Genomic DNA, 25,945 nt, shown 5'->3' with positions numbered 1-25,945 from the left:
TAAAAATTACAGCATTATTTTACAGCCGCGGACTGTTTTTTAATAATACAGCATATTGCTGTAAACTGCAATGCATTCTGGGGTCACATGTAGGTCTGGCTCAAATTTACAGAATTTTGCTGTAAATTTCAAATCTTCGGAGCCGCATCGTCAACGGTCGAGGAGATTAACGTTAAAGACAAGAGGAGCGATTCACAACTGTGGTAAGTGACTTCAGTTTTTTATATTTCTTGTTTGGTAGTTTATAGTATATGAATGCATCTACATTCGCGGATTATATTGGTAACCCCAGATTCAAGCATCATCCGTCCGCGGGGCGCGAGGCAGAATTGCGCGGGGTTTCAGTAGCGCGGTCGCGGTAGGATTTCACACATCCCCCGGCGCTAAAGCGGCCATGGACAGAAAATCTCTGGAATCCTTCGTTATGAATGACATGTTTCAGTGCTAATAGTTTATATTCACTGTAACTTAGTGTTTATCAGCACACTTCGTCGTGATTATTTTATGATGTAAAACAACTTTGCACATTCAGTCATCTGTTAACACGGGCGCCGAAATAAAACGCGTTTCTAAAGCCTCGCGGTCAGTCAGGGTCGCTCACGGAGGATGTGTGTGTCATATAAATTCTCAGTGGTGCTTTTCTAAGAGGTTAACGTAACCAGTGAGATGTAGATTTTTTTTGAGCATTTGCTAACTTCAGGTAACGTTAATGTGAAAACTTTAACAAATCTGTTTGATATAAAGTCTGCTTTGTATAGTTAGCCTAATTTATTACCTTAGGGCGACCAAATACGTTTTCCTTGAAATTATTAAATATGCTATTTATATATATGTGTCTATATTTATGTCGGCCGGCAAATCTTGTGTGTATTTTGGCACAGGGTGCACAAAGGCACCTTATCAGTGCGGTGACACTTGAACAAATGAACTGATCATGCGCGACACTGACCAATAAACAAACGAGTTGTTTTATTGCGTCTATGACTTGAATCTTATCATCAGTTGTAGTGATGGGAAGTTCGGATCATTTTACCGAATCGGACTTTTGAGTCTCGTTCAGCAAAATGAACGAATCTTTTTTCGAGTCATTTCAAATGAACGAACAACCAGAAGGTTCAGGAAGAAAAAAACAAAGTGCTTGCAGTCTGTTTCACATTAGGAGGCATTTTGCTGCATAATCGATCCACCACAAACCATATGCAACTATGGAAGCTCAACTTCCATTAAATGGACTGAAAACGCTCAAGTAACGTTATAGGTCTCAAAACGCTTGCTCTGCGCCAGTGGATACACACCATAGACAGTAAGAGAAATATGTGCATGTCACAGACTGTCTGGGCATGCACTTCCGCGTTTCAGAGATCCGCCTTTTACTTTCCGTCAACATTACATTAATTAACGTTTAGAAAATTTATTTTTGACATTTGTGAATCAGTTCAGAATCGTCTGCTTATGCATTGCGATACATTTAAGAATCACATTTTTATCCCACCCCTACTAAATATAGTATGTAATGTAAATGTAAAAATCTGAAATACAAAAAAAAAAAAAAATGGTATAGGTATTAATTACTATTGTGATATTGATTGTTTTAGGAGACACTTTGACAAGTGGGCACTGGATGCTGAGTATTGAAGGTGAGGTGGTGTGTGAGGGCACTCAGCCCAGTTTCCTGTCCGGCCTTGCCACTCTGTTTGCTGCTTATTACTAGTTTAATCTTGAGTATCAGGAGGAAGCAGTGTGTACCTTGGAGTTCATTCAAAGGTAATGGTTGAATTCTAACAACTTCAGAACCAGCATTTTATAGATAAGTTATATCAGAACATTCCTTTTAATAATGTTATGTTATCAGTGTTATTTCTGTTGATGCCTTTAAAACAATGTGTCTTAACTCGAGAAGAGAATATATTTGTCTCCCTATTTAACACCAGCAAGCTATTGAGTTAAATATGTTTTTTTTTATTATTAGTGGACATCTCCAACTTTCTTGGAGGTCCTAAAACCGCTCTTAATTACATATTGTCTGTTTCATGACCCTTTAGGTGCTTTGTGGGCATAAATCCAGAGAGAGGACCCAAAGCCAAGGGAAAAGTGCCATCGAAATAAAAACAGGACAAGTGATACAGAAGAAAATGTGTGGCAGTCAACCCACATGTTGCCACTCTTCTGTGCAAATTCCAATGGAATTTCTGAAATGTAAGGATACACACACACCAAGATTGCGTCTTCCTTTTATTGTTCTCTATCTGCCTTTGACTGTACCTCTCGTCCCTCTGTCTCTCTCTGACTGTACCTCTCATCCCTGTATCTGTCTCTGACTGTATCTGTCCTCCCCCTATTTGTTTCTGAAAGTATTATTATGTTTTGTAATATATCTAATGTATTGTCCTCTTTGCTCTTTTCAATATTTCTAGTCACACTTTGAATCCTGGGATGGAACTTCATCTGGAGCATAATTGTTATTTGGTTGATTTTTATCTGTTTGATGGAAAGTTTCTATGTCTTCTGCAAGTGCGCGGCTCCTTCCGGTCAGTCATGCATCACTTTTTTTGTATGACTTGTTTGGCAATATTGGTCTATTCCTTAATGATGATAGCTATCTGAAAATGTCTTTGTGGTTTTTAAAGGATTAGTTCACCCAAAAATGAAAATTAAGTCAATAATTACTTATGTCGTTTCACACCCGTAAGATCTTCGTTCATCCTCACAACACATAATAAGATGTGGCTCAGTGAAGCGTGCATTTCTAGCAAGATTATTTATTTTTTTCAATGCCCAGAAAGCCTCTAAAACATTTAAAACAATTCATGTGACTACAGTTGTTCAACCTAAATATTATAAAGCGACGAGAATACTTTTTTTGCCAACCCCCCCCCCACCCCCATCTCCCAAAACAACGATTTTATTCAACTATATCTAGTGATGGGCGATCTCAAAACACTGTTTCATGAAGCTTAGAAGCTTTATGAATCTTTTGTTTCAAATCATTTGCTCAGAATGTGTCTCAAACTGCAAAAGTCACACGAACCATTGAAATTTCAAAACACTTATGACGTAACGAAGCCTCATTTACTGAAATCATGTGACTTTGGCAGTTTGATATGCTCTGATTTGAACTGAAAGATTAATAAAGCTTTGAAGCTTCATGAAGCAGTGTCATCCATCACGAGATACTGTTGAATAGTCATTATTTAGTTTTTTGGCACACAAAAAGTATTTTCATTGCTTCATTACACTAAGGTTGAACCACTGTAGTCACATAAACTGTTTTAAATATGTTTTTAGTACCTTTCTGGGCATTGGAAAGGGAAATGATCTTGCTAGCAATGTAGGCATCACTTGTCCATCAGGTTTTATAAAAAATATCTTAATGTGTGTTGTGAAGATGAACAAAGGTTTTAAGGGTGTGGAATGACATGAGGGTGAGAAATGACAGAATTTTCACTTTTGGGTGAACTGTTTTAATATGACCATGTTGGTCATGTTTCGGTTATAACGCAGTTTGAATATTTCTTTGTGTCAAGGTCCATGATGGCCATTATGTTCCAAGTAATAAAAAAGAAATCATGCCAAAATTTCATATCCATTTAAAAAAAAAATGAAATAATTTTAAAATAAATAAAAATGAGTTCAAAATAATATACTTTTTATGTCATTTTTTTATGTAAATTTGAAAGTGATATATAACATTTTGACCTGTTTTTTTTAGATTTTAAAAATGTTATTTTTTTATATTTTTTTGGTGAATTAAGTTATGCATTATGTAACACTTTATGCAGTTAAAGTTAAGTCAGCAATAGGGAAAATATATTGTATGCTATCATTTTACATACTTTAAATATAGCAAATACACATATGCTTTTTTTCAAAGAATTGCTTTGCACAGTAAACTACTTGAAAGTGTGCATTTGCTATTTAAATAATTGTTAAATGCCATATACAATGTATTAAAAATGCAGTATATAATATATTTTTTTGTAAAAATGCAGTATACAAAATATAAAAAAATTACTGTAAATTTTACAGTAAAATACTGGCAGCAGGGTTGCCAGCCAGTTACTGTAAATTTTACAGTAGTCTTACTGTAATTTAATTTACAGAATTTTACTGTAATTGAGAATACAGGAAAAATCTGTAAATTAAATTACAGTACGACTACTGTAAAATTTACAGTACCTGGCTGGCAACCCTGCTGCCAGTATTTTACTGTAAAATTTACAGTAATTTTTTAACAGTGTATTCCCCATGTGTTCCATGTCCCCGTTAATTTAGTCATGCCATCCACCTGTGTTTCCCCAATTATCCTTTGTACACAAGCCTTGTCCTTTCAGTTCTGTTTTGTCGGGTCTACTCACTTACGTGTGTCTACCTCTGTGCTCCATGTGTTGAATATATTAAAAGCCTTATTTCGTTTATCCTCGACTCCGTGTTTCTTCCGGCAGCGTAAACCGTAACAAATAGTTTAGCACATCAGTATTTGAAAGAGCTCTTGATACATTATAATCCTCCACGTTTGCTGCATTCTCAAAACTCAGGCAATTTGATAATACCTAGAATATAAAAATCAACTGTAGGCATCAGAACCTTTATCTATTTAGCGCCTAAACTCTGGAATAACCTACCCAACCTAACATTGTTCTGGAGGCAGACACTCTCTTGAAGTTAAAACCCATCTCTTTAACCTGGCGTACACATAACACACTAATACATTTCTAATACCCAAATCCGTTAAAGGACTTTTAGGCTGTGTTAATCAGGTAAACCGGAATGGGAAAACTTCCCATAACACCCGATGTACTTGCTAAATCATCAGAAGAATGGCATCTATGCTATTATTAGTCTGTTTCTCTGTTATTCCAAGGTCACCTTAGCAACCAGATCCAGTCTTTATTCAAGACAATACAAAATAAAAATTGTTTGGGAATCATTTAAATGTTTTTGAAAGTAGTCTCTTCTTCTCGCCAAAGCTAAATTTATTAGAACAAAAATACAGTTTCCACACAAAAAATAATGAAGCAGGAAAAACTATTATTCATTTCAACGCAGTCACATACTTTTGTGCCATTTCTGTTCAAGACACAAGTGAACATTTGCAAGGTGTTTGTAGCCTCTTTCCATGCACTGCTTTGCAATGCACACAGATCCGACGACCGACAGTAGCGTTTCTTCTGACTTCTGAAGGAAGATCAGCTCCTGGAATTGACACATGGTTTGTGTTTTGGTGCTGCTTTCCGTGACACGCCACAGAACTCTGCAATAAGCTCCTCCGTGAACTCTTTGCAAGTCATTTGGCCATGCAGCTCTTTGTGCAATATGAAAGCGTTGTTAGCAACAATGTCCAAGAAGTGTAGGAATACTTTTCTGTACCATTTCATGGTTTTGTGCTGTGCAGAGTAGTATTCCAACAGTTGATCGGACAGGTCAACACCCCCCATGTGCTGGCTGTATGCAGTCACAGGTGCAGGACATGGAAAAGACTTTGTCTTTGACTTATCCTGTACTTTGATTGTTCTTTTCACACGGTCTCCTGTATAGGCAGCATGTATGGTGGAACAAACAGACACCACTTGTGTGTCCATCCACTTCACACACACAAGAGGCCCGTCCCGAATCCACCTGATGGATCCCATGGTGGAGTCACTGCTCAGTGAATTAGCTGCAGTCTTTGGGAAGCCCTTCCTCTGCTCTCTGTACGCCCCACAAGCACCAAACTTCAGAGCAAACAAGTCTGTGAAGAGCTTTGGACTGGTGTAGAATTTATTCATGTACACATGGTACCCAGAGCCCAAAACTTTACGGTCCAGGAGAGACATCACAGCATCATATGAAAGCCCACGGCCTGCAGGAAAACGATTCTTCCCCGTGTAGACGGAGAAGTCCACAATATATCCATTTGATGAGTCTGAAAGGTCAAAAAACTTGAATCCCAACTTTGTCGGCTTGACTTTTGTGCACCGTCTAATTCCTGTCTTGGCTCTGCATGCCACCAATCTCTCCTTCACAGCTAGATTTCTTCTAGGATGATAGAAGGCTTTGCACGCAAGACGAATCGTGTCCATGAGGGGTTTGATCCTGAACAGACGGTCATGTTGGTCTGTGCCCCTCTTTCTGTCGTTTTCCTCGTCTGCGTCTGGGTGACTCATGTGTAGATTCCAGGAAATGGTGCGGTATCTGTCCTTTGACATAACTGTGGCAGGAAAAGGCACAGAAAAAAGACTGTCCTCCCAGTATTCAGCGATGGAGTTCATCTCCACCACAGACATGTAGAATATCAGTCCGATGTAGCGATACAGCTCATCAACACCGACATCTGTCCATTTGTACTTGTGACCCTTTGACATTGCCCTGGCAGCCTGAGCATTTGTGTTGTGGCACAGGTTTTCCACAGCGCTCTCTGTGAAAAACAGTTTGAAAAGACTCATGGGAGAGTGTGAGTCAGCAGCAGACAACTGTGGTCCTGGTTCCCGAGCAGGCAGGAATCTCAGAGTCTGAGGAACCTGGTCAACATCAGTCTCTGCTTTCCATGAAAGAGTCCTGACTCTCTTTGCAGCAGACATCTGGTCACTGTCACTCTCACATCTGTTTAAAACAAAGAAAGAAATAAAAGTGAGCATGGTGACAACAGGGTCAATAAGAGGAGCAATTTACAAATGTGTATCCATTATGTGAACATTTCTACATCTGACAGTAGACTATACAAGCAAAATTAAACTGTCAGAGGTAAAATGACGGGTAAATATCCACTTACATGTTAAGTTTCTCAACTGAGTTGAAAGCTGAAAGACGCTTGTGTGTTGCCCTTGTGTGATGTGCACTTGAAGGCATTTTCCTAGAAAATAAAGAAATAGTTTGTAAACATTTTTTTGTCAAAGGTAACGTACTATAGTGCATGCATAAGTTATGGTCAATTAACAGATATATAGGCCAATAGAGACATCCTTTTTGTCTGTTGATGAGGCATCAATATCCATAAAACACTTTCAAAACATCTGCATCTAAGCAACTATTTACAAACATACTTTGTTTCCGCTATAAAGGGCGGTCAACACAAATCAAAAGTTAGATATAGTCTAAACATTGAATTTATCTAATGTTACATTACAAAACGTTCACATTGGTACAACATTTACAGTTAGATATAATGAAGAAAAGGACTATGTATTTCAGTCATGGGCTAACTTACTGATTTTAATCTGGCAATAGGTCTTAAACAGTGTTACAATCATGCCCTAACTAATAATAAGGTATATTTGACTCTAGTTACTAATCAAAGTCAGAATAAATGACTTACTCTTTAGAAATTGGGTTCTCTGCAGCATCACAGCGCTCCTCGAAATACAGGAGTTCATCATCAAAGTCTTCCTCTTCTTCTGAGGGAAAAGTACTTTCTTCTTCGCTGTCTGTGGTCGTCTGAAGAGCTTCCGCCATCGTGATTAAAAAGTGAACAAGCTGAACTGTACTGCCAGATTTATAGTAGTGATGAGGGGCGTTAACCATATGACTGCATCATATCATTAGCATATGAATAGAGCTCAGTTTGTTTGTGTGTGTGTGCAGATCAAGATAAAACATTACAACTGAGAGAAAAAACATGTTTTGAGGAAACCCGTCATTAAACTTTGCCTTTTGTAAACATAACTGTATAACTTTTCCCAGATCTTGTATTCTTACCCTTTGTAAGTGTTGTGAAGTGTTTGATTTAAGACTTTTAAGACTTTCTTAAATAAATCATATTATGCTGTTTTAAAAGATCATTATTTTGCGTATTTGGTGTAATATCATGTTGACAGGTTTTAATGTTCAAAACACAAATTACATTTCAAATACTGCATATTATTTTATGTTCTCTCTCAAATTCTCGTTTTCTACAAAGTTCCTCCTTCCGACAGCTCTGATTGGTCGACTGACCCAGTGCAAGATAAAGTTTGTTTACAATCTTTTGCCTCATCTAGTTACTTATATGATCATTATAATTCACCACATCACAACAGCTCTGTCTTTGTCCGTTTTTATTCTTCTTCTCTTCCCTGGGCACCAGAGGGCATCAGTATTTTTGTCATAGTGACAATTTATCAGTCAACATCTTTCACAGTCGGGTAACTGATGTATGTGGAAGTGCGGCTGCGCGGGAAAGATTGATCACGTGTCGAGTCCGGACAGAACATTCAAATAGTCATGTTTTTGTGGGACGATCGCTATTTTGTTTTTTTACTGTAAAAATAAATAAATTCAAATTATCCCTCATATCATTTGTCTATTCTGCCCATGCCATGGACAGGGAACTGAGCTTCAAATGCCTCAGAATGCAGTGGCTGACTTTTTAACCCGCCCATAAACAAACTGTAGGAATTCTAACTGAGATTATAGAACATGATCAAAAATACACTAAATCCCGAAGCCTATTATAACGATAAAATCAGTTTATGTTATGTAAGACAACCGACGCTGCCGATGCAGATGCCATCTTGTCCTTTTATGTTGTGTAAAATATAATAGCACAGCACAGTAAAGACTTTTATATAAAATGTATACAAACCTTTATTTCGCTGAAGAAGTAGGCTACACCAGTAGAGCACGCAAAAAAAGCAGCAGCTTTCGTGATAAATAACCCAGCATTTTTTTGTTTCAAATGATCAAATGATGACTTACTCCTATCCTTATGAACAAAAATGACAGAATATATAATAGCTACACTGATTTACTCAAAGAGAGGGTAAAAAACGCTCACACATTTCTTTTATAATATTTCATTTGTTGTTTATGCCATACAGTTGCAGCTAAATTAAACTGTAAGATGTGAAATGAGTGTAAATGTGAACTCGTTAATTAAGAGCCTCTTGTATGACGTGCATGTGAAGGCATTTTCTTAGAAAAGTGTGAATAGTTGATTGTCCAAGGTAACCTACTATAGTGCATGCATAAGTGATGGTCAATTAACAGATATATAGGCCAATAGAGACACCTTTGTGTCTGTTGATGGGGCATCAATATCCATAAATTACTTTCTAAACATTTGCACCTAAGCAACTATTTACAAACACATTTAGTTTCCGCTGAAGAAGCAGTCAACACGAATCAAAAGTTCCCCAAAACTAGACCTTTGGGATATATGGTATGTTATAAAATGTTGACATGGTATATATCTCGATGATGAAGAAGAAAAAAACTGTGGATTTTAATAATTAGTTTAAAGTTAAATGGATAAAGACATTTTTAAACAGTCCCAATTCATGTTGAAATTTTATTCCAGATTAATTCAGCTGCAGGTTTACATTTTTGTTGAGCTGCAACTTTGACAACTCTAAACTACCTTTAACTTTGCGAGATATTTCATAAACTGAGATTTCATAAACAAGATTTAACCCTCTGGATGTGTTCGAGTCAATTTGATCCGGAGGAAAATGTATTTTCGTCGAAAATATTAGTTATCCCTCTCGTGGTCACTAAAGTGGACCACTATTTGGAAGGCATTTTGAACCATTTAAGATGTAGCATCATGTCCCAACCACCAACTTGAGAAGCCCCAAAGTGTTGTCAAAGATTACATTTAATTGTTGTCTTTTTATTTATATATTTTTTTAGATCTTGCATATATTCAAAATGTATTCAAATATATTCAAAATGGCGGCAGGAAAAGGGGATACAACATGTGCCTCTGCAATAAGTGTTAAATGATTTTCTTCTCAGAAAACCAGCTGGTACAAAAATATTTTCAAGGTAAATAGGATGATAGAAGTAGTTTCATCCCGATTTTAACAATATTTTATTTTATTTTATTTTTTCTGTGAAGGGTACAATTCTACCTTTGTGTTTTATTAACAGTGTGATATAATTTGGTTTCACTGAACATAAATATTAAATATTTTTCAAATTTGATCATTTATTTAAATTCTTACAGACTATAATTTATTTATTAGGCATGCATACATATGTACTGTATGAGTGCAAATATGTGTGCGCATGATTAAGATTGAGTGTGTGTGTGTGTGTGTGTGTGTGTGTGCGCTCGCGTGTGTATGAATAATATGGGTTAATGTTAATGCATTACACTCACTTTTTACATTTACTTCTCATAATTTTCTTGTAGGTTTTATTTCACCTTTGACTTATCACACTTTTGTTGTGGTCCTGGTAAAAATAAAAATAAAATGCGCGGCCTCCAAACAATTGCTTATAAATCTGGCATTGTGCTAAATTATCAAATGACTCAGCACTACTTTAGAGTTGATCAAAATGCTATGTTGCCCGGTTGCATGAAACTCCTGAGGGAGAAAAAATCCCTGAGGTAAGGGATTCCATTAAGAGCATTGCAAGAAAGCTCTTAATTGTCACCCTTCCCTAAGTGTTTCACAGTAGCTTCTGACAACATACGGCAAAGATCGCCGCAGTTGCTATAGTTACTACCTCTAACAGTAAACAGAACATAACGAACCACAAAGCCAAACCCTTGCTAAAATCACACTTTTATTAATATATTTTTACTATGGAGAGTACAAACATAACAGAAAGAAAAAAAATGTAAAGCAATCTGGACAGAGGACGAAAAGGCAATTATTGTTTTCGTAAGTGGTTATAATAATAATAATAATAATAATACTCTTCAACCTGTCAACAACCATTCATCGTCTCCAAACGATTATTACGATCATTAAAAACACGCCTTGGTATTTCCTCCTCTTCAATTAACACTAAATCAGCCATTGAGTTTAAGTTGACTTAAGGGAGCTGTTTTGATCCCTTAAATGTATTAAGGTGAAATGGTCACTAAGGACTTTGCAGCAACACTTAAGGGAACACTTAGATAATTAAGGGTAAAAACAGCCTTAAGTTCCTTAGGGAAACCCTTAGGGTTTTTTCTTGGAACCCAAGTTTCACCAAGGGTACCCTTATATCTTAGGGATTTCTTAGCTTAAGGAGTTTCATGCAACCGGGCACAGACTATAAGCTTTCAAATTATATACGTTTTTTTCTTGATTAAGTCAACAGTTCGAAAATTATGATTACTAATATTGTTGCAGAGTCAGTGGAGGGGCAGTTTGGTTTAGAGGAATTGCTTAGGGCTTGTAAGAGTTTATTAAAAATAATTACATTGATTAAAAAAGGAAATATAGAAGGATCTTTAAGTGAAAGTGAAAGAAAGTGAAAGTTGTGACATTTGCCACGTATGGTAACCCTCACTCAGAATTGGTGCTCTGCATTTAACCCATCCAAGTGCACACACACTCCCTGAACACACACACACTATGAACACACACCCGGAGCAGTGAACACACACACACACTTTGAACACACACTTGGAGCAGTAAACACACACACACTGTGAACACACACTAGGGTGGCCATATGCAACGTTCATACGGGACATGTCTCAGCCAGGATTTTAATAATGCCTAAAATATCCAGGTTTTGGCAATTTGCACTGTGCAGGTTGATTGTTGTGTTACATTCATGAGAGCTATAAAAAGCTTTCACGTGTTTGTTCTTCGTTTGACTTGAAGCATTATGGTGCACTTTGTTTTGTTTTTTTGGATTTGTGCACAGCGACGCTTCAAGTCAATCGAACGAACAAACACATGCACATCTTTGCATCGCTTTGATGGTTCCCTCTAGATCTCACCTTATCACACGCAGCTCCACGATTGTTCGATTACGTACAATACCTGCATGTTATTGGTCAAACTGCTCTGGATGTTTTTGCCAATATTAAAATCCTTGCCGGGACGTGTCCCATATGAATGGCGCATATGGTCACCCTAACACACACACACCGTGAACACACACAAACACACACACATGGAGAAGTGAACACACACACACCGTGAACACACACACACACACATTGTGAACAAACACATGGAGCAGTTAACACACACACCATGAACACACACACACTCTCCATAGGCGTAATGGGTTTTATTCTGTAAAAACTGTATTGTCTATTGCCCTACCCCAACCCTACACCTAAACCTAACCCTCATAGGAAACTTTGTGCATTTTTGGATTTTCAAAATAACTAATTTTGTATGATTTATAAGCGTTTTGAATTACGGGGACACTAAAAATGTCCTCATAAACCACCTCCTCATTGTAATACCTGTGTCATACCTATGTCATTATACAAATTTGTGTCCTCGTTAAACACATAAACAAGCTCACACACACACACACCATGAACACACACCCAGAACCAAGAGCAGTTCAATTCAATTCAATTTAAGTTTATTTGTATAGCGCTTTTTACAAAAAAAAAAAAAAAAAAAAAAAAACGTTACAAAGCAACTTTACAGAAAATTGTTTCTACAATATTTAGTAGTAGCTTATGGTGGTGACTGTCAGTTTGTGCACGTTTGACAGGATTTTTAGAAACAAATAATACAAGACGTAGTCAGCTAGACGATGAACATTATCAATATTATTAATTAATAATTATTATATGATGCAGTCACACATGTAGCAATAATTGTTAGTTCTGTTTGTTGATTCAGGGTTAGCATCATCTGAGGTCCTCTGAGGGTCAGCATCATCTCTTCTCAGGTGTTCTGGATCCAGACTGGAGCTTGTGTAAATCCTAGTTACCACAAGATGTAAATCCTGTGGCAAAACATAGAAACAAAATAGAGACATCATTAGCGTAGCTGCTGATCCAACAAAGTTAAATTACTTTAACCCAAGCTAATGAATAAAAATGCACATTTGATCAGATGCAACTACACTCACAAATTAAGAAATACATTATTCGAATGCTTGGCGAAAGAGATGCGTTTTTAATCTAGATTTAAACAGAGAGAGTGTGTCTGAACCCCGAACATTATCAGGAAGGCTATTCCAGAGTTTGGGAGCCAAATGTGAGAAAGCTCTACCTCCTTTAGTGGACTTTGCTATCCTAGGAACTAACAAAAGTCCAGCATTTTGAGACCTTAGGGTGCGTGATGGATTGTAGCGTGGTAGAAGGCTAGTTAGGTACGCAGGAGCTAAACCATTTAGGGCCTTATAGGTAAGTAATGATAATTTGTAACTGATACGGAACTTAATAGGTAGCCAGTGCAGAGACCGTAAAATTGGGGTAATATGATCATATTTTCTTGACCTCGTAAGGACTCTAGCTGCTGCATTTTGGACTACCGTAGCTTGTTTATTGACGAAGCAGGACAACCACTTAGAAGTGTGTTACAATAGTCCAGTCTAGAGGTCATAAATGCATGAACTAGCTTTTCTGCATCAGAAACAGATAACATGTTTCGTAGCTTGGCAATGTTTCTAAGATGGAAGAATGCAGTTTTTGTAACATTGGAAATATGATTTTCAAAAGACAAATTGCTGTCTAATATAACACCCAGATTTCTGACTGTAGAGGAAGTAACAGTGCATCTGTCTAGTTGCAGATTGTAATCTACAAGATTCTGTGTATTGTTTTTTTGGTCCAATAATTAATATCTCTGTCTTATCCGAATTTAATTGGAGAAAATTATTTGTCATCCAATCTTTTACATTTTTAACACTCTGTTAGCTTAGATAATTGAGAAATTTCATCTGGTCTCGTTGAGATATATAGCTGAGTATCATCAGCATAACAGTGGAAGTTAATTCCATATTTTCTAATAATATTACCAAGGGGCAACATGTATATTGAAAATAGAAGGGGACCTAGGACGGATCCTTGTGGCACTCCATATTTCACTGATGATAAATGAGATGACACCCCATTTAAGTAAACAAAATGGTAGTGATTGGACAAGTAGGATCTAAACCATTTTAGAGCCTGCCCTTGAATACCTGTATAGTTTTGTAATCGATCTATGAGTATGTCATGATCTATGGTGTCGAAAGCAGCACTAAGATCAAGTAAGGCTAGAAATTAGATGCAGCCTTGATCTGACGCAAGGAACAGGTCATTTGTAATTTTAACAAGTGCAGTTTCTGTGCTATGGTGGGGCCTGAAACCTGACTCAAATTCTTCATAGAGATAAGTTTTATGCAGGAAGGTGCTCAATTGAGCAGACACAACTTTTTCTAAAATTTTAGACATAAATGGAAGATTTGAAATAGGCCTATAATTTGCCAGTACACTAGGACCTAGTTTTGGTTTCTTAATAAGAGGCTTAATAACCGCCAGCTCGAATGGTTTTGGGACGTGACCTAAAGATAATGATATTGAGAAGCGGTTCTTTGGCTACAGGTAACCACTCTTTCAGTAATTTAGTGGGTACAGGATCTAATAAACATGGTGTTGGTTTAGATACAGTGATTACAGTCATTACTATTTATCGTTGGTGGAATATTTGAATCAGCTGGCATCTGGTAATTTGTTAATTTAGCCACTGTGCTAAATAAAAACCTTGGATTGTTTTGGTTATTTTCAATGAGTTTGTGTATATGGTCTGCCCTAGCAGTTTTTAGAGCCTGTCTCTAGCTTGACATACTGTTTTTCCATGCAATTCTAAAAACTTCCAAGTTAGTTTTTCTCCATTTGCGTTCAAGACTACGAGTTTCTTTTTTTGAGAGAGTGAGTGTTACTGTTATACCATGGCACAGTATGTTTTTGTGACGATTCACGACCAGTGAAACAAAGAGAACGAGAGATCCATTCTCAGGTATGCTTTATTGGGATAATCCAAAATCGTTGTCAGACATGCCAGGGTCAAAACCAGAATGCAGTCCAAACAAAAACAAACAAACAAGAGAGGAATAGGAAAGGGAACGGGACGGGAACTCAGAATATGAGGAAGGAAGAATCTCGGGGAGCGAGAAGACTGGACATACAAAGGGTAAGGTTTCCATTCAAACAACAGGGAAAGACTGATATTTATAAGGAGGCTAATGACAATAGATTTCCTGCACCTGGTGCAATTAACTGGAGTGCAATTTCTGTGAAGACAGGACCAGACTAAAGGAATTCTAGTGTCTATGGTAAAGTGCTTAAGGGAATGTGAGCCCACTAGTGGACACCCAGGGAAACACAGACTAGACAGCGTGACATTACCCCCTCCTCCACGGAGCAGCTGCCAGATGCTCCACCCGAAACCAAGGGAAAACCAAACAGACAAAGAGACTAGGGGGGAGGTGGAGCGGCGGAGGACTAGGGGGAGGGACGGAGGGTCAGATAACATGGTAAAACAGAGACAAGAGGACCAGGTAGAATGGGGAAACAGAGACAAGACAACCAGGTAAAATGGGGAAACAGAGACAAGAGAAGTGCAACACAAAACAAGGAGTTCAGGAGGGTGGTGGACCGGCGGAGGATCAGGGGGAGGGACGGAGGGCCAGGTCCTAGAAGGAAACGGAATGACAGACACAGACTAGTCCACAAACGTGTGGTCGGGACGGATGCCCCCCAGGGCGGAACAGAAGACCACCACATCCTTGTGGTCGAGGCCGGAGTCCCCCAAGGTGGAGTAGAAGACCACAACAACCGTGTGGTCAGAGCGGAAGCCCCCCAGGGCGGAGCAGAAGACCACCACAACCTTGTGGTTAGGGTGGAAGCCTCCCAGGGCAGAGCAGAAGACCACCACAACCATGTGGTCAGGGCGGAAGCCCCCCAGGGCGGAGCAGAAGACCACCACCTCCGTGTGGTCGGGACGGATGCCCCCCAGGGCGGAACAGAAGACCACCACAACCATGTGGTCAGGGTGGAAGCCCCCCAGGGCGGAGCAGAAGACCACCACAACAGTGTGGTCGGAACGGGTGCCCCCCAGGGCGGATCAGAAGGCCACCACGTCCTTGTGGGATCGATGCAGAAAGCCCCCAGGGCGGAGCAGAAGACCACCACATTCGTGCGGCCGGGCCAAAGGGAGGACAAGTCTGGTTGGGCAAGTCTGCAACATGAACATGTTAGGGGTAGCCTCCGTGGCCACAACAGGAACAGTCGGGTGCTCCAAGAGTTTGACTGAGACATGATGAGTCTCCGGAAGTTCCACAGAAGCGAGGAGAGACTCTGGTAGTTCACCAGAACCATGGAGAGGCTCGATTATTTCCACCGAGAAGTGACAAAACTGGTAATCCCATGGTGTTTCTACTGGATTCCAGAAGATCGGGGCTGACTTGACTCTTCTCATGAAGACTATTGGTGACTTGCATTTGTTCATGAAGATCATTGGTGACTTGTATTTGTTCATGAAGATCACCAGTGACTTGACTCGGTCCTTGAAGATCACCAGTGACTTGACTCTGTCCTTGAAGATCACCAGTGACTTGACTTGACTCTGGGAGGTCAACAGTGACTAGCCTTGACTCTGGAAAGTCCATGGTAACTAACCCTGACTCTGGAAGGTCAGTTGTGACTAGTCCTGACTCTGGAAGGTCGGCGGTGTTTAACCCTGACTCTGGGAGGTCGACGTGACTAACCTTGACTCTGGAAGGTTGACGGTGACTAACCCTGACTCTGGAGGGTCCATGAGCACTTGACTCAACTCTGGAAAGTCAATGGGCACCTGACTCGACTCTGGAAGGTCAATGGGAATATGACTTGACTCTGGAAGGTCAACCGGAACCTGACTCAACTCTGGAGGGTCAACCGGAACCTGACTCAACTCTGGAAGGTCAATTGGAACCTGACTCAACTCTGGAGGGTCAACTGGAACCTGACTCAACTCCAGAAAACCCTCTGTAGCTGTCATCCTCTGCAGTGGCTCTGGGCTGGCGGCCGCCTTGTGCAGTGGCACTGGGTTGGTGGCCATCTTGTACTGTGGTGCTGGCTCAGCTGACGTGACGTGAACAGTCTCTGGATCGACAGACGTGACGTGAACACTCCTGGGAATCTCTAGGATCTTTGACAACATGGACAAATAATCCAGAAACGTCTCAGCGGCCATATTGGGCATTGTCGCTGAGCTGGCGGCCATCTTGCACCGTGGCGCTGGGCTGGTGACCACTTTGTGCTGTGGTGCTGTGCTGGCGTCCTTCTTGCCTCGTGGCACTTTCAGGTACAATATCTATAGCAGTAAGTAAAGCTTGAAAATATAGTAATGGGTTCGGTAAAGGAGGCGCTAAGCGTCTCCGGAAAGTGTCACCGGAAAGTGCTGCGGGATAACATCCAGGGCATCACCAAACCCACCATCCGTCGTCTCGCTCGCCGCGGCGGGTTCAAGCGTATCTCCGGTCTGATCTACGAGGAGACCCGCGGTGTGCTGAAAGTGTTCCTAGAGAACGTGATCCGCGATGCCATGACCTACACCGAGCACGCCAAGAGAAAGACCGTCACCGCCATGGACGTCGTGTACGCGCTGAAACGACAGGGACGTACTCTGTAAGGCTTCGGAGGATAAACGGGTCCGTGTTAGTAGAAAACCCCAAAGGCTCTTTTAAGAGCCACCCACATCTTCAAAAAGAGTACATTTGTTTAAATTTTGCTATTTAGGGATGTTACATGTACATAATCTTACCGTGTCAAAACCTTCGACTACAAATCAAATGGCTGAGCTTCAGCTAGCAAGCTATATATCTTGCCACACAGCAGTTAGTTGATCACTTGGGTGAATTGGTAAATGCTGCCTTTGAAAAGGACGTGAGCATCCATCGTACAAAATGCACAGCACTTATCAGCAATGTCATAGCCTCCTGCATGTTTAAAGACTTGCTAAAAGATATTAGAGAGGCTCCGTATTCACTTGTTGTAGTGCGTTACTACAGTGTCTCATTAAACAAGATTGTTTCAACATTTTTGGGTTTAGTGGATATGCAGGGAGAGACGGCAGAAGCAATCACGACAACACTGACACAGTTTCTTGACAGTATCGGTCTGGATTTCAAGAGATGTGTGGGCATCGGAACTGATGGTTGTAGTGTCATGGTTGGACGGAAAAACTCAGTTTATACTCACCTTCTCAAAAAGAATGAGAAACTACAACTACTTAAGTGCATGTGTCATTCAATTAAACTTTGTGCCAGCAAAGCCGTTGAAACACTGCCTCGCAATCTCGAGTTTTTAATTTCACATTCGCACAACTGGTTTTCTCACAGTGCACTGAGGCGCAGAGAATATGCCAAAATTTACCAATTAATCAACCCCGGTGAAACGCCATTGATGCTAGTGCAGCTTTCAGGCACTAGATGGCTCTCCATATATGACTGCTGTGTCCCTGAGTAAATGCAATGGAATGAGCTGAAGTTACATTTCCAGCCATGTAAAGATGCAAAACGATGCTATGATGCAGAAGTACTCTACCAGTACTGTGTACTGTGTACTGTGATCCTGTAAATAAACTATACCTGGAGTTTCTTATGCCCATCTTACATGAGTTTTCTAGAGCCAACAAACTGTTCCAACTTGAAAATGGTAATGCATTTAAAATGCTGGACTGCCTACAGTAATTTTTCCGTACCATGGGCGTAGCCATTTTTTCAGAAGTGAGGGGTACAGAAATTACACACACACACAGACACATAAAACATTACGATATAACATTTCTGTAATCTATATAGCCTACCAGTCACCAGTTTTTTTTTTTAAAGTAAGATTTTAAATGTTTTGAAAAAAGTCTCTTCTGCTCACCAAGCCTGAATTTATTTGATCCAAAGTACAGCAAAAAAAAGTAATATTTTGAAATATTTATGCTGTTTAAAATAACTGTTTTCTACTTGAATTTTAAAGGTAATTTATTCCTCTGATCAAAGGTGTATTTTCAGCATCATTCCTCCAGTCTTCAGTGTCACATTAATCAGAAATCATTATAATATGACAATTTGCTGATTATCAATATTTAAAACATATGAGTAATTTTTTAGCAGGATCCACACATCAGCATTTATGTGATTTAATATATATATATATATATATATATATATATATATATATATATATATATATATATATATATATATATATATATATATATATATATATATATATATATATATATATATAAATTAATACTTTTATTTAGCAAGGATTCTTTAAATTGATGTGATGATAGACATAATTTTACAATGATTTGTACATGATTACAGAGATTTCTGTATCAGGTAAATGTTGCTCTTCTGAACTATTCATCAAAGAAACCTGAAAAAATTCTACTCAGTTGTTTTCAACATTATCATAATACAAGGTTTTTTTTTTTTTTTTTAGCAGCAAATCAGTATATCAGATTTTTTCTGAAGGATTGTGTGACTGGAGTAATGATGAAAAAATATTAAAATAGAAAACAGCTACTTTAAATAGGCTAGTAAACATATTTCAAAATTTCACTGATTTGAAGTACTTGGATCAAATAAATGCAGGCTTGGTGAACAGAAGAGACTTATATATATATAAAAAGCTTACTGTTCAAAAACTTCTGACTGGTAGTGGATACTATAGGTAACTTTAATTTTTCTCTAATCTCTAGCTTTTAATTGGCTTAGAAATATATAACTGCTGGACAATAACAAATAATGATTTGTTTATATACTACAAACTTTTTTATCACATAATAAGGCAGAATTGTTTCTATACTATAATAAATGCTATGTCAATTAGCACTACATTGTTCATATACTCTATTTAACACCTGCTGGAGATTTTTTTGGACTTTAAAAAAACAAAACCGAAAATAATTGTTTTCATACAAGCGGTGGGTGGACGCTTTCTGCGCGAGAGCGCCCGCCGGCTTCGAGTATGAATGAAACACACATACACTCACTGCAGCAGTGTTTAGCACTCCGTGATGTTGATTTCGCTTTCTGGGTCAGAAAAAAAACATCAGATCATTTGCACACTATCCTGTTTCTTTGAGTCTAAATCTATATTTATTCACACCAGCTCTTGAAAGCCTCTATACGAACACACTTGCCCGAAAAAGTGCAGGGGACAAATTTCCGTGATGATAAAAGTGTGTTGGGGGGGGGGGGGCATGTCCCCCACGTCCCCCGCGTAATCTACGCCCCTGTTCCGTACACTTATCTCCAGAGTAATCACACCCAGCGCCATACCTCCTTCTGATTCCGAATATCCTTGATGTCAATTTGAATGACACAACCAATCATCTGCCCGTGTGTGCGGTTAATTTCGGCGTGCAGTTTACTATTACTCTTGGAGATGCAAAGCTGGACAGCACTGCCGAAACAAATATGAAGAACAGATGCCGGGATTTCCTTCTGGAAGCAGCAAAGCAGGTGCAGAATAGGCTCCCAGCAAATATCAATACCTGGAAATCCAAGTCACCATTCAGCATGTCACCATGTGATTCTATCACAGAACAAACCACAGTTAGCCACAGTATCCATGCTGAAAATGTACACTGGTGATCTCGGGGCCCTGGATGCACAGTATCAGGCAATCAGCTTCCATGAGTGGAAAATAAAGGATGACTGTCGAGCAGAACAGTTCTGGGCCGAAGTTCTGAACTACAAGGACAGCAGTGGGGAACAGTGTTTTAAAGATCTGGCCCTGTTTGCGCTGTCTCTTCTTGCGATGCCTTTAAGCAATGCAGATGATGAAAGAGTTTTTTTTTCACAAATGAACCACCTAAAGTCTAAATTGCGGAACAGAATGGGGCAGAAAACACTCAGTAGCATACTGTACGTTCGCTACGGCCTAAGAAGACTCGGAATTTGTTGCAAGGACTTTGTCCCAAGCCAAGAAATGTTGCAGCTCTTTAGTGTTGGGATGTACAGAGGTGGAAAGGAGACCTCTGGGGAGATGATGGACAGTGCAGGGGAGGAGAGGGATGACCTTTTTTTTTGTAAGGTAAATTTTAAATTTTTACAATGATTTTGTTATATATTAATTATCACAGGCTTTAACAAGTAGGCCTAGTCCTATACTATACTAACAGAAGAAACGTATGGTTACATTTTATTTTATTAAGCTAAATATATGTTACAGCTCCCCTTAATGCTCTTGTCTTTTTGTCCTTTTCCTTCTCTCCAATCCTATTCATCCTCACAGGTGATCGGAGATGAGGAAAGTGGTTCTCTCCGCTTTGTTGCCGTTCCCTGATTTTTTTATTTTTTTATCCTTTTTTTCTTAAACAGTTTGTCCTTTTGTAATAAAGCAGTTGTTTCCGTTTAATATGTTGCAGGCTCATTTATTGTTAATAAATGATAATGCGGAAAATAAATAATCAAATGATATTGGGCTTGTTTTGGGCTTGTTTTTGAAGCTCCAGTTGCGTATTTGTCTCGCGAGAGTTGGCAACTGTGATCTGGTTTAGTAATGCATATAGTAAACCCGCTAGAACAGTTTATAACAGCTGAGTTATGATATATATCAGTTTAATGACTGCATAAATATGTTAAATCCGTACACACATTATCTCACTGGTCACACTTGTAACCTAACAAAATAAAAATATTTCTAAGGGTTACTGATAACAATTTGGATGTGTTAATATATGGGAACACATTTGTGATTAAACGAGTTAATATTAAATAAAAGCCGTTTTAATTTAATGTGTAAAACAATAAAAATAGCTTTATTTGTGTTTATCACAAACATCTTTGGCGGGAAAGTGAGACAAAGAACTGTGAGTGGGAGGAGATCGGAAGCAGTAAAATTTAGAAGCCTGTGATTGGCTGATGTGTCTGTCTAGCCCGCACATTTTTAACCAATGAAATATGTTTCTTTCAATCATTGTACGAAAAGACCCAATCAGGAAAAAGCAGCCAGCCCTCCTAAATTAGCATGAGCATTGTATAAATCCCCAGTCCATTATCTTAAACACTTATTGTGTTGTTCTACTCATCGTGAACTAACATGCCTGAACCAGCGAAGTCCGCTCCTAAGAAGGGCTCCAAGAAGGCCGTCACCAAGACCGCCACTAAAGGAGGAAAGAAGCGCAGAAAGTCCAGGAAGGAGAGCTACGCTATCTACGTGTACAAAGTGCTGAAGCAGGTCCATCCTGACACCGGCATCTCTTCGAAGGCGATGGGGATCATGAACTCTTTCGTCAACGACATCTTCGAGCGCATCGCCGGTGAGTCGTCTCGTCTCGCTCACTACAACAAGCGCTCCACCATCACCTCGAGAGAGATCCAGACCGCCGTGCGTCTGCTGCTGCCCGGAGAGCTGGCCAAACACGCCGTGTCTGAGGGCACCAAGGCCGTCACCAAGTACACCAGCTCCAAGTAGATCTTCGTTCCGACTCCGAAACACAAAGGCTCTTTTAAGAGCCACCCATCTCATCACTTAAAGAGTTTGCATAATTTTAGTCTGTTTTTCTGAAACTGGAATGCTTCTTTCTGGCGAATAAAACGTTATAAATCGCAGTTTTATATCAAGATAGTAACGGTCTTTGAAACCATTGTTTTGACCTCAATCAAGGGTTTGTGTCTTATCTGTATGTCACCAGTGGGCTTGATCTTTTTTTTTTTCGGTGTAACCCTTCGATTTTAATGCTTTTTTGGGGGGGCACATAAGAATATATAAAATTTTATTTTGGTATTCGCACAATGGAGTCTAAAATAAATGCACATTGTATTGCACAATTCCGATTGATTGCGTCGTGATTACAATATAATGTTGAAGAAAGTTTCCAATAAAACACATTAATGAAAGGCGTGCAGTTCAATAAAGACTTGATTTGAAAGGAACCTCGAGAGCAACCGTTTTTATCAAAATTTTTGAACGTGTGATTTTATACCCGTTATTTTATCAGCTTTTGCACATAATCGCGTGTTTTATTTTCAAATGTATATTCGTTTTCTGTGTATCATATATATATATATATATATATATTTTTTTTTTTTTTTTTTTTACATTAAAAGGAAAGCGTGGCAGAGAGAGACGGGGCTTGGAGTTTTGAGGGGCTTTCAGTGATTGGTTTACAGCTGTGACAGATTCTGACCAATAGACGACGAGCACATCTCTTATAAAACGATCGGCAAACCATGACTCCAACATTTCTGCGTAAATTTGCAGTGTAAGTTCAACAATATCTGAATAATGAGTGGCAGAGGTAAAACTGGTGGTAAGGCCAGGGCGAAGGCTAAGACTCGCTCCTCCAGAGCAGGACTGCAGTTCCCCGTCGGTCGTGTTCACAGACTTCTTCGCAAAGGGAACTACGGCGAGCGCGTCGGTGCCGGTGCTCCGGTGTATCTGGCCGCTGTGCTCGAGTATCTGACGGCTGAGATCCTGGAGCTGGCTGGAAACGCCGCTCGGGACAACAAGAAGACCCGTATCATCCCCCGTCACCTGCAGCTGGCAGTGCGCAACGACGAGGAGCTCAACAAACTCCTGGGCGGAGTGACCATCGCTCAGGGCGGCGTGCTGCCCAACATCCAGGCCGTGCTGCTGCCCAAGAAGACCGAGAAACCCGCCAAAACCAAGTGAACACGAGAGAACACGATACTCACAAAGGCTCTTTTCAGAGCCACACACATCCTCTTTAAGAGCCGTTTGAAATATGATGGATTTAGACTACGAAAATCGGTTCCTTCAGAGAGAATCTTCTAAAAAACGGCAGATAACCACAGAAAAAATAAATATGATCAGTCCATCAAAGCTGAGGCATCAGATTATTGTTGAATGCCAATCTTCACTGAGGATATTAATACTAATAATATATATTAATAATTTGCTTGAGTTTGGTTCTAGTTCAGTGGATTTATTTGCGGTTTTGTTGTTAATTTGTGCAATAAAATGTTTGATTAAAATAATAAAATAATGGTTTTGTAACAAAATACATGTACAAAATTAGGCAATTATATAGATTATCATAAAAACACTGCACATGAAAGGGTTTTCAACACACAAACTATTAATTTTTGCAAAGTTATGGTAAAACAAAGCCCTACAAAAATTCTAAATTAAGAGCCATTCAGGAGTCGAAAGAGCCGGTTCTTTGGGAGCTGAGCCATCACTAGTAACAAAAATGGGACAATGAAATGAGAAATTTTGAGCGGGAAACGCAGACTGCAGCTGTCTGTTCGAAAAAAGGAAACGCACTGTCATTGGCCGCCTCGCGCTGTGACGTAAACACAATAGCCAATCCAATGCCGCCGGTGACGCACCGCCCAATGCTGCAGGAGATATTAAAAGTCCCCTGCAAAAGCGTCTGATCATTCTGTTGAAGAGATCAACACAGGAAACTCGAGAAAATGGCAAGAACCAAGCAGACGGCCCGTAAATCTACCGGAGGCAAAGCCCCGAGGAAGCAGCTCGCCACCAAAGCCGCCCGTAAGAGCGCTCCAGCCACCGGCGGCGTCAAGAAGCCTCACCGTTACAGGCCCGGCACCGTGGCTCTGCGAGAGATCCGTCGCTACCAGAAGTCCACCGAGCTGCTGATCCGCAAGCTGCCCTTCCAGCGTCTGGTGCGAGAGATCGCTCAGGACTTCAAGACGGACCTGCGCTTCCAGAGCTCCGCCGTCATGGCCCTGCAGGAGTCCAGCGAGGCTTATCTGGTCGGTCTGTTCGAGGACACCAACCTGTGCGCCATCCACGCCAAGAGAGTCACCATCATGCCCAAAGACATCCAGCTGGCCCGCCGCATCCGTGGAGAGCGCGCTTAAACGCCTGACTTCACAAGTCTTGAAACCCTACAAGGCTCTTTTAAGAGCCACTTCAATTTGTCTAACAAAAAGCAATTACCTGAATTTCTGTAAAACATGCTGTGTGTACATACATTGTCAAGTTTTCTTAATTATATTTTCTAGTTTAACATTTTCAACATTAATAATCTCATCTAATATATCTAATATATCGTGTCTCTTCATAGATGACCTTCTATAGTCATTTTATAGGAATTGCTCCGTTTGATCTTTCCTGAGGGAAGCAACTGACTCACATTAGATCTCTCACAATAACACTACAGCGAAGACACATCAGAGGAGCAGGAACCTATATATATATATATATATATATATATATATATATATATATATATATATATATATATATAAGTGAATAAAAGAGTTATGAACAGAATCAGGTCCTTCTAAATTAGCAACAACATTATTTTATTGACTAAATTAAGGATTAAAATTAAACCAATTTACTGGCTAATTAGAAGAAAATATATCTGGGAGACCTCTGCAGAAGAGTATTTGCTCAAATTCATGACATCAGAATCATAATGTATACTTTATTTGCCATTGTTTTCAACAACTCTAACTACTTACAACAAAATGAAAGAAAACAAACATAAGTGAAATTGAGATAAAAATGTAATTTACATCTAGATGGAGTAACACACATACATAATATATATGTAAAGAAAAAAAAAAAGTCAGCTTTACGCAAAAAAAAGGTGGGGACATGTCCCACCCACAAATTACGCCTATGGGTGTAAATATGAGACAATCTTAAACGGGTGTTTTGGCCCATATCTTGAATTTTAGGGACATTTTCTAGGCTTCATCACGCAGTAAGTTGTTACCCTGCCTCATATTAGTCATCAATCGACTGCATGAAATGGCAGATGATAATTTTAAAGCATTTTTATTTTTCTCCATATTTAATTAATCTAAAGAACACATTAAATTACCAGCCCTAAGACTGCCTAGTGTGAGTACACCCTAATTATTCTCCACACATCCCGCACACACACACACACACACGGAGCCCCTTAAGGGTCACTGTGGTGGGAAAAGAAATCAGAGTGAGGGAAAAAAAATTGGGGTGGGAGGAAAACATTTATTTATTTATTTATTTATTTTTTGCGTTCCCTAAAGACACTTTTGCATTCTCTCGCAAAGATATGTGCATTCTCTCGAAAAACTTTTGCGTTCTCACACAAAACCAGCTGAGTTCAGACAAACACTTCCTGTTTACTTTACAGCTTGTAGTGGTTTATACAGCGTTCATAGAGTTTTGCTTTCAACTTGGAGAAATAGTCAGTGCATGCTTATTAAGTATAGTAGACATGGTAAAACGCTAAATGTTAAACACTGTGTGATGAGAGCCGAGGGAACTGAGCGAGGCCGGTGGAGCACCTGCGCCATTCACCTGTATCGAGTCCCGCAGGAGCTTCGGAGGAGGGACTGATGACAGTGGTCCAGACTTATTTTGGGTTTTGGTTCTATTTGTGTGCGACAG

General features: G+C 39.5%; 6 protein-coding genes across 6 annotated transcripts in view; 4 read left to right on the top strand and 2 right to left on the bottom strand.

Moving 5' to 3' along the window:
* LOC113043678 (piggyBac transposable element-derived protein 4-like) overlaps window positions 1-7,417 on the bottom strand; it is a 75,150-nt gene extending 67,733 nt beyond the window's left edge. Inside the window, exon 1 of the mRNA XM_026203192.1 lies at window positions 7,292-7,417. The gene's annotated coding sequence lies outside the window, so the exon portion shown is untranslated. The remainder of the gene's footprint in view (window positions 1-7,291) is intronic.
* On the bottom strand, window positions 4,996-6,583 carry LOC113043772 (piggyBac transposable element-derived protein 4-like). Its single transcript, XM_026203360.1, has one exon. It carries the CDS (start codon window positions 6,555-6,557, stop codon window positions 5,187-5,189), a length of 1,371 nt encoding a protein of 456 aa, XP_026059145.1. The 5' UTR covers window positions 6,558-6,583; the 3' UTR covers window positions 4,996-5,186.
* Window positions 7,418-16,487: 9,070 nt separating the features above from the next.
* LOC113043830 (histone H4-like) lies at window positions 16,488-18,116 on the top strand. The gene has a single exon (XM_026203430.1). It carries the CDS (start codon window positions 16,962-16,964, stop codon window positions 17,244-17,246), a length of 285 nt encoding a protein of 94 aa, XP_026059215.1. The 5' UTR covers window positions 16,488-16,961; the 3' UTR covers window positions 17,247-18,116.
* Window positions 18,117-21,643: 3,527 nt separating this feature from the next.
* Window positions 21,644-22,467, top strand: LOC113043812 (histone H2B-like). Its single transcript, XM_026203410.1, has one exon. It carries the CDS (start codon window positions 21,668-21,670, stop codon window positions 22,040-22,042), a length of 375 nt encoding a protein of 124 aa, XP_026059195.1. The 5' UTR covers window positions 21,644-21,667; the 3' UTR covers window positions 22,043-22,467.
* Window positions 22,468-22,818: 351 nt separating this feature from the next.
* LOC113043803 (histone H2A-like) lies at window positions 22,819-23,337 on the top strand. The gene has a single exon (XM_026203401.1). The coding sequence runs from the start codon at window positions 22,856-22,858 to the stop codon at window positions 23,240-23,242; it is 387 nt and encodes a 128-aa protein (XP_026059186.1). The 5' UTR covers window positions 22,819-22,855; the 3' UTR covers window positions 23,243-23,337.
* Window positions 23,338-23,987: 650 nt separating this feature from the next.
* On the top strand, window positions 23,988-24,489 carry LOC113043793 (histone H3-like). The gene has a single exon (XM_026203392.1). The coding sequence runs from the start codon at window positions 24,010-24,012 to the stop codon at window positions 24,418-24,420; it is 411 nt and encodes a 136-aa protein (XP_026059177.1). The 5' UTR covers window positions 23,988-24,009; the 3' UTR covers window positions 24,421-24,489.
* The last annotated feature ends 1,456 nt before the right edge of the window (window positions 24,490-25,945 follow it).

Source organism: Carassius auratus, chromosome 25, assembly GCF_003368295.1.
Source record: "Carassius auratus strain Wakin chromosome 25, ASM336829v1, whole genome shotgun sequence".
NCBI lineage: Eukaryota > Metazoa > Chordata > Actinopteri > Cypriniformes > Cyprinidae > Carassius > Carassius auratus.
This window is presented reverse-complemented; position numbering and strand designations above follow the sequence as displayed.

Excerpts from the sequence above, each read along its gene's own strand:
- LOC113043803 (XM_026203401.1), top strand. The coding sequence starts at position 22,856 with ATGAGTGGCAGAGGTAAAACTGGTGGTAAGGCCAGGGCGAAGGCTAAG.
- LOC113043793 (XM_026203392.1), top strand. The coding sequence starts at position 24,010 with ATGGCAAGAACCAAGCAGACGGCCCGTAAATCTACCGGAGGCAAAGCC.
- LOC113043812 (XM_026203410.1), top strand. The coding sequence starts at position 21,668 with ATGCCTGAACCAGCGAAGTCCGCTCCTAAGAAGGGCTCCAAGAAGGCC.
- LOC113043772 (XM_026203360.1), bottom strand. The coding sequence starts at position 6,557 with ATGTCTGCTGCAAAGAGAGTCAGGACTCTTTCATGGAAAGCAGAGACT.
- LOC113043830 (XM_026203430.1), top strand. The coding sequence starts at position 16,962 with ATGGGTTCGGTAAAGGAGGCGCTAAGCGTCTCCGGAAAGTGTCACCGG.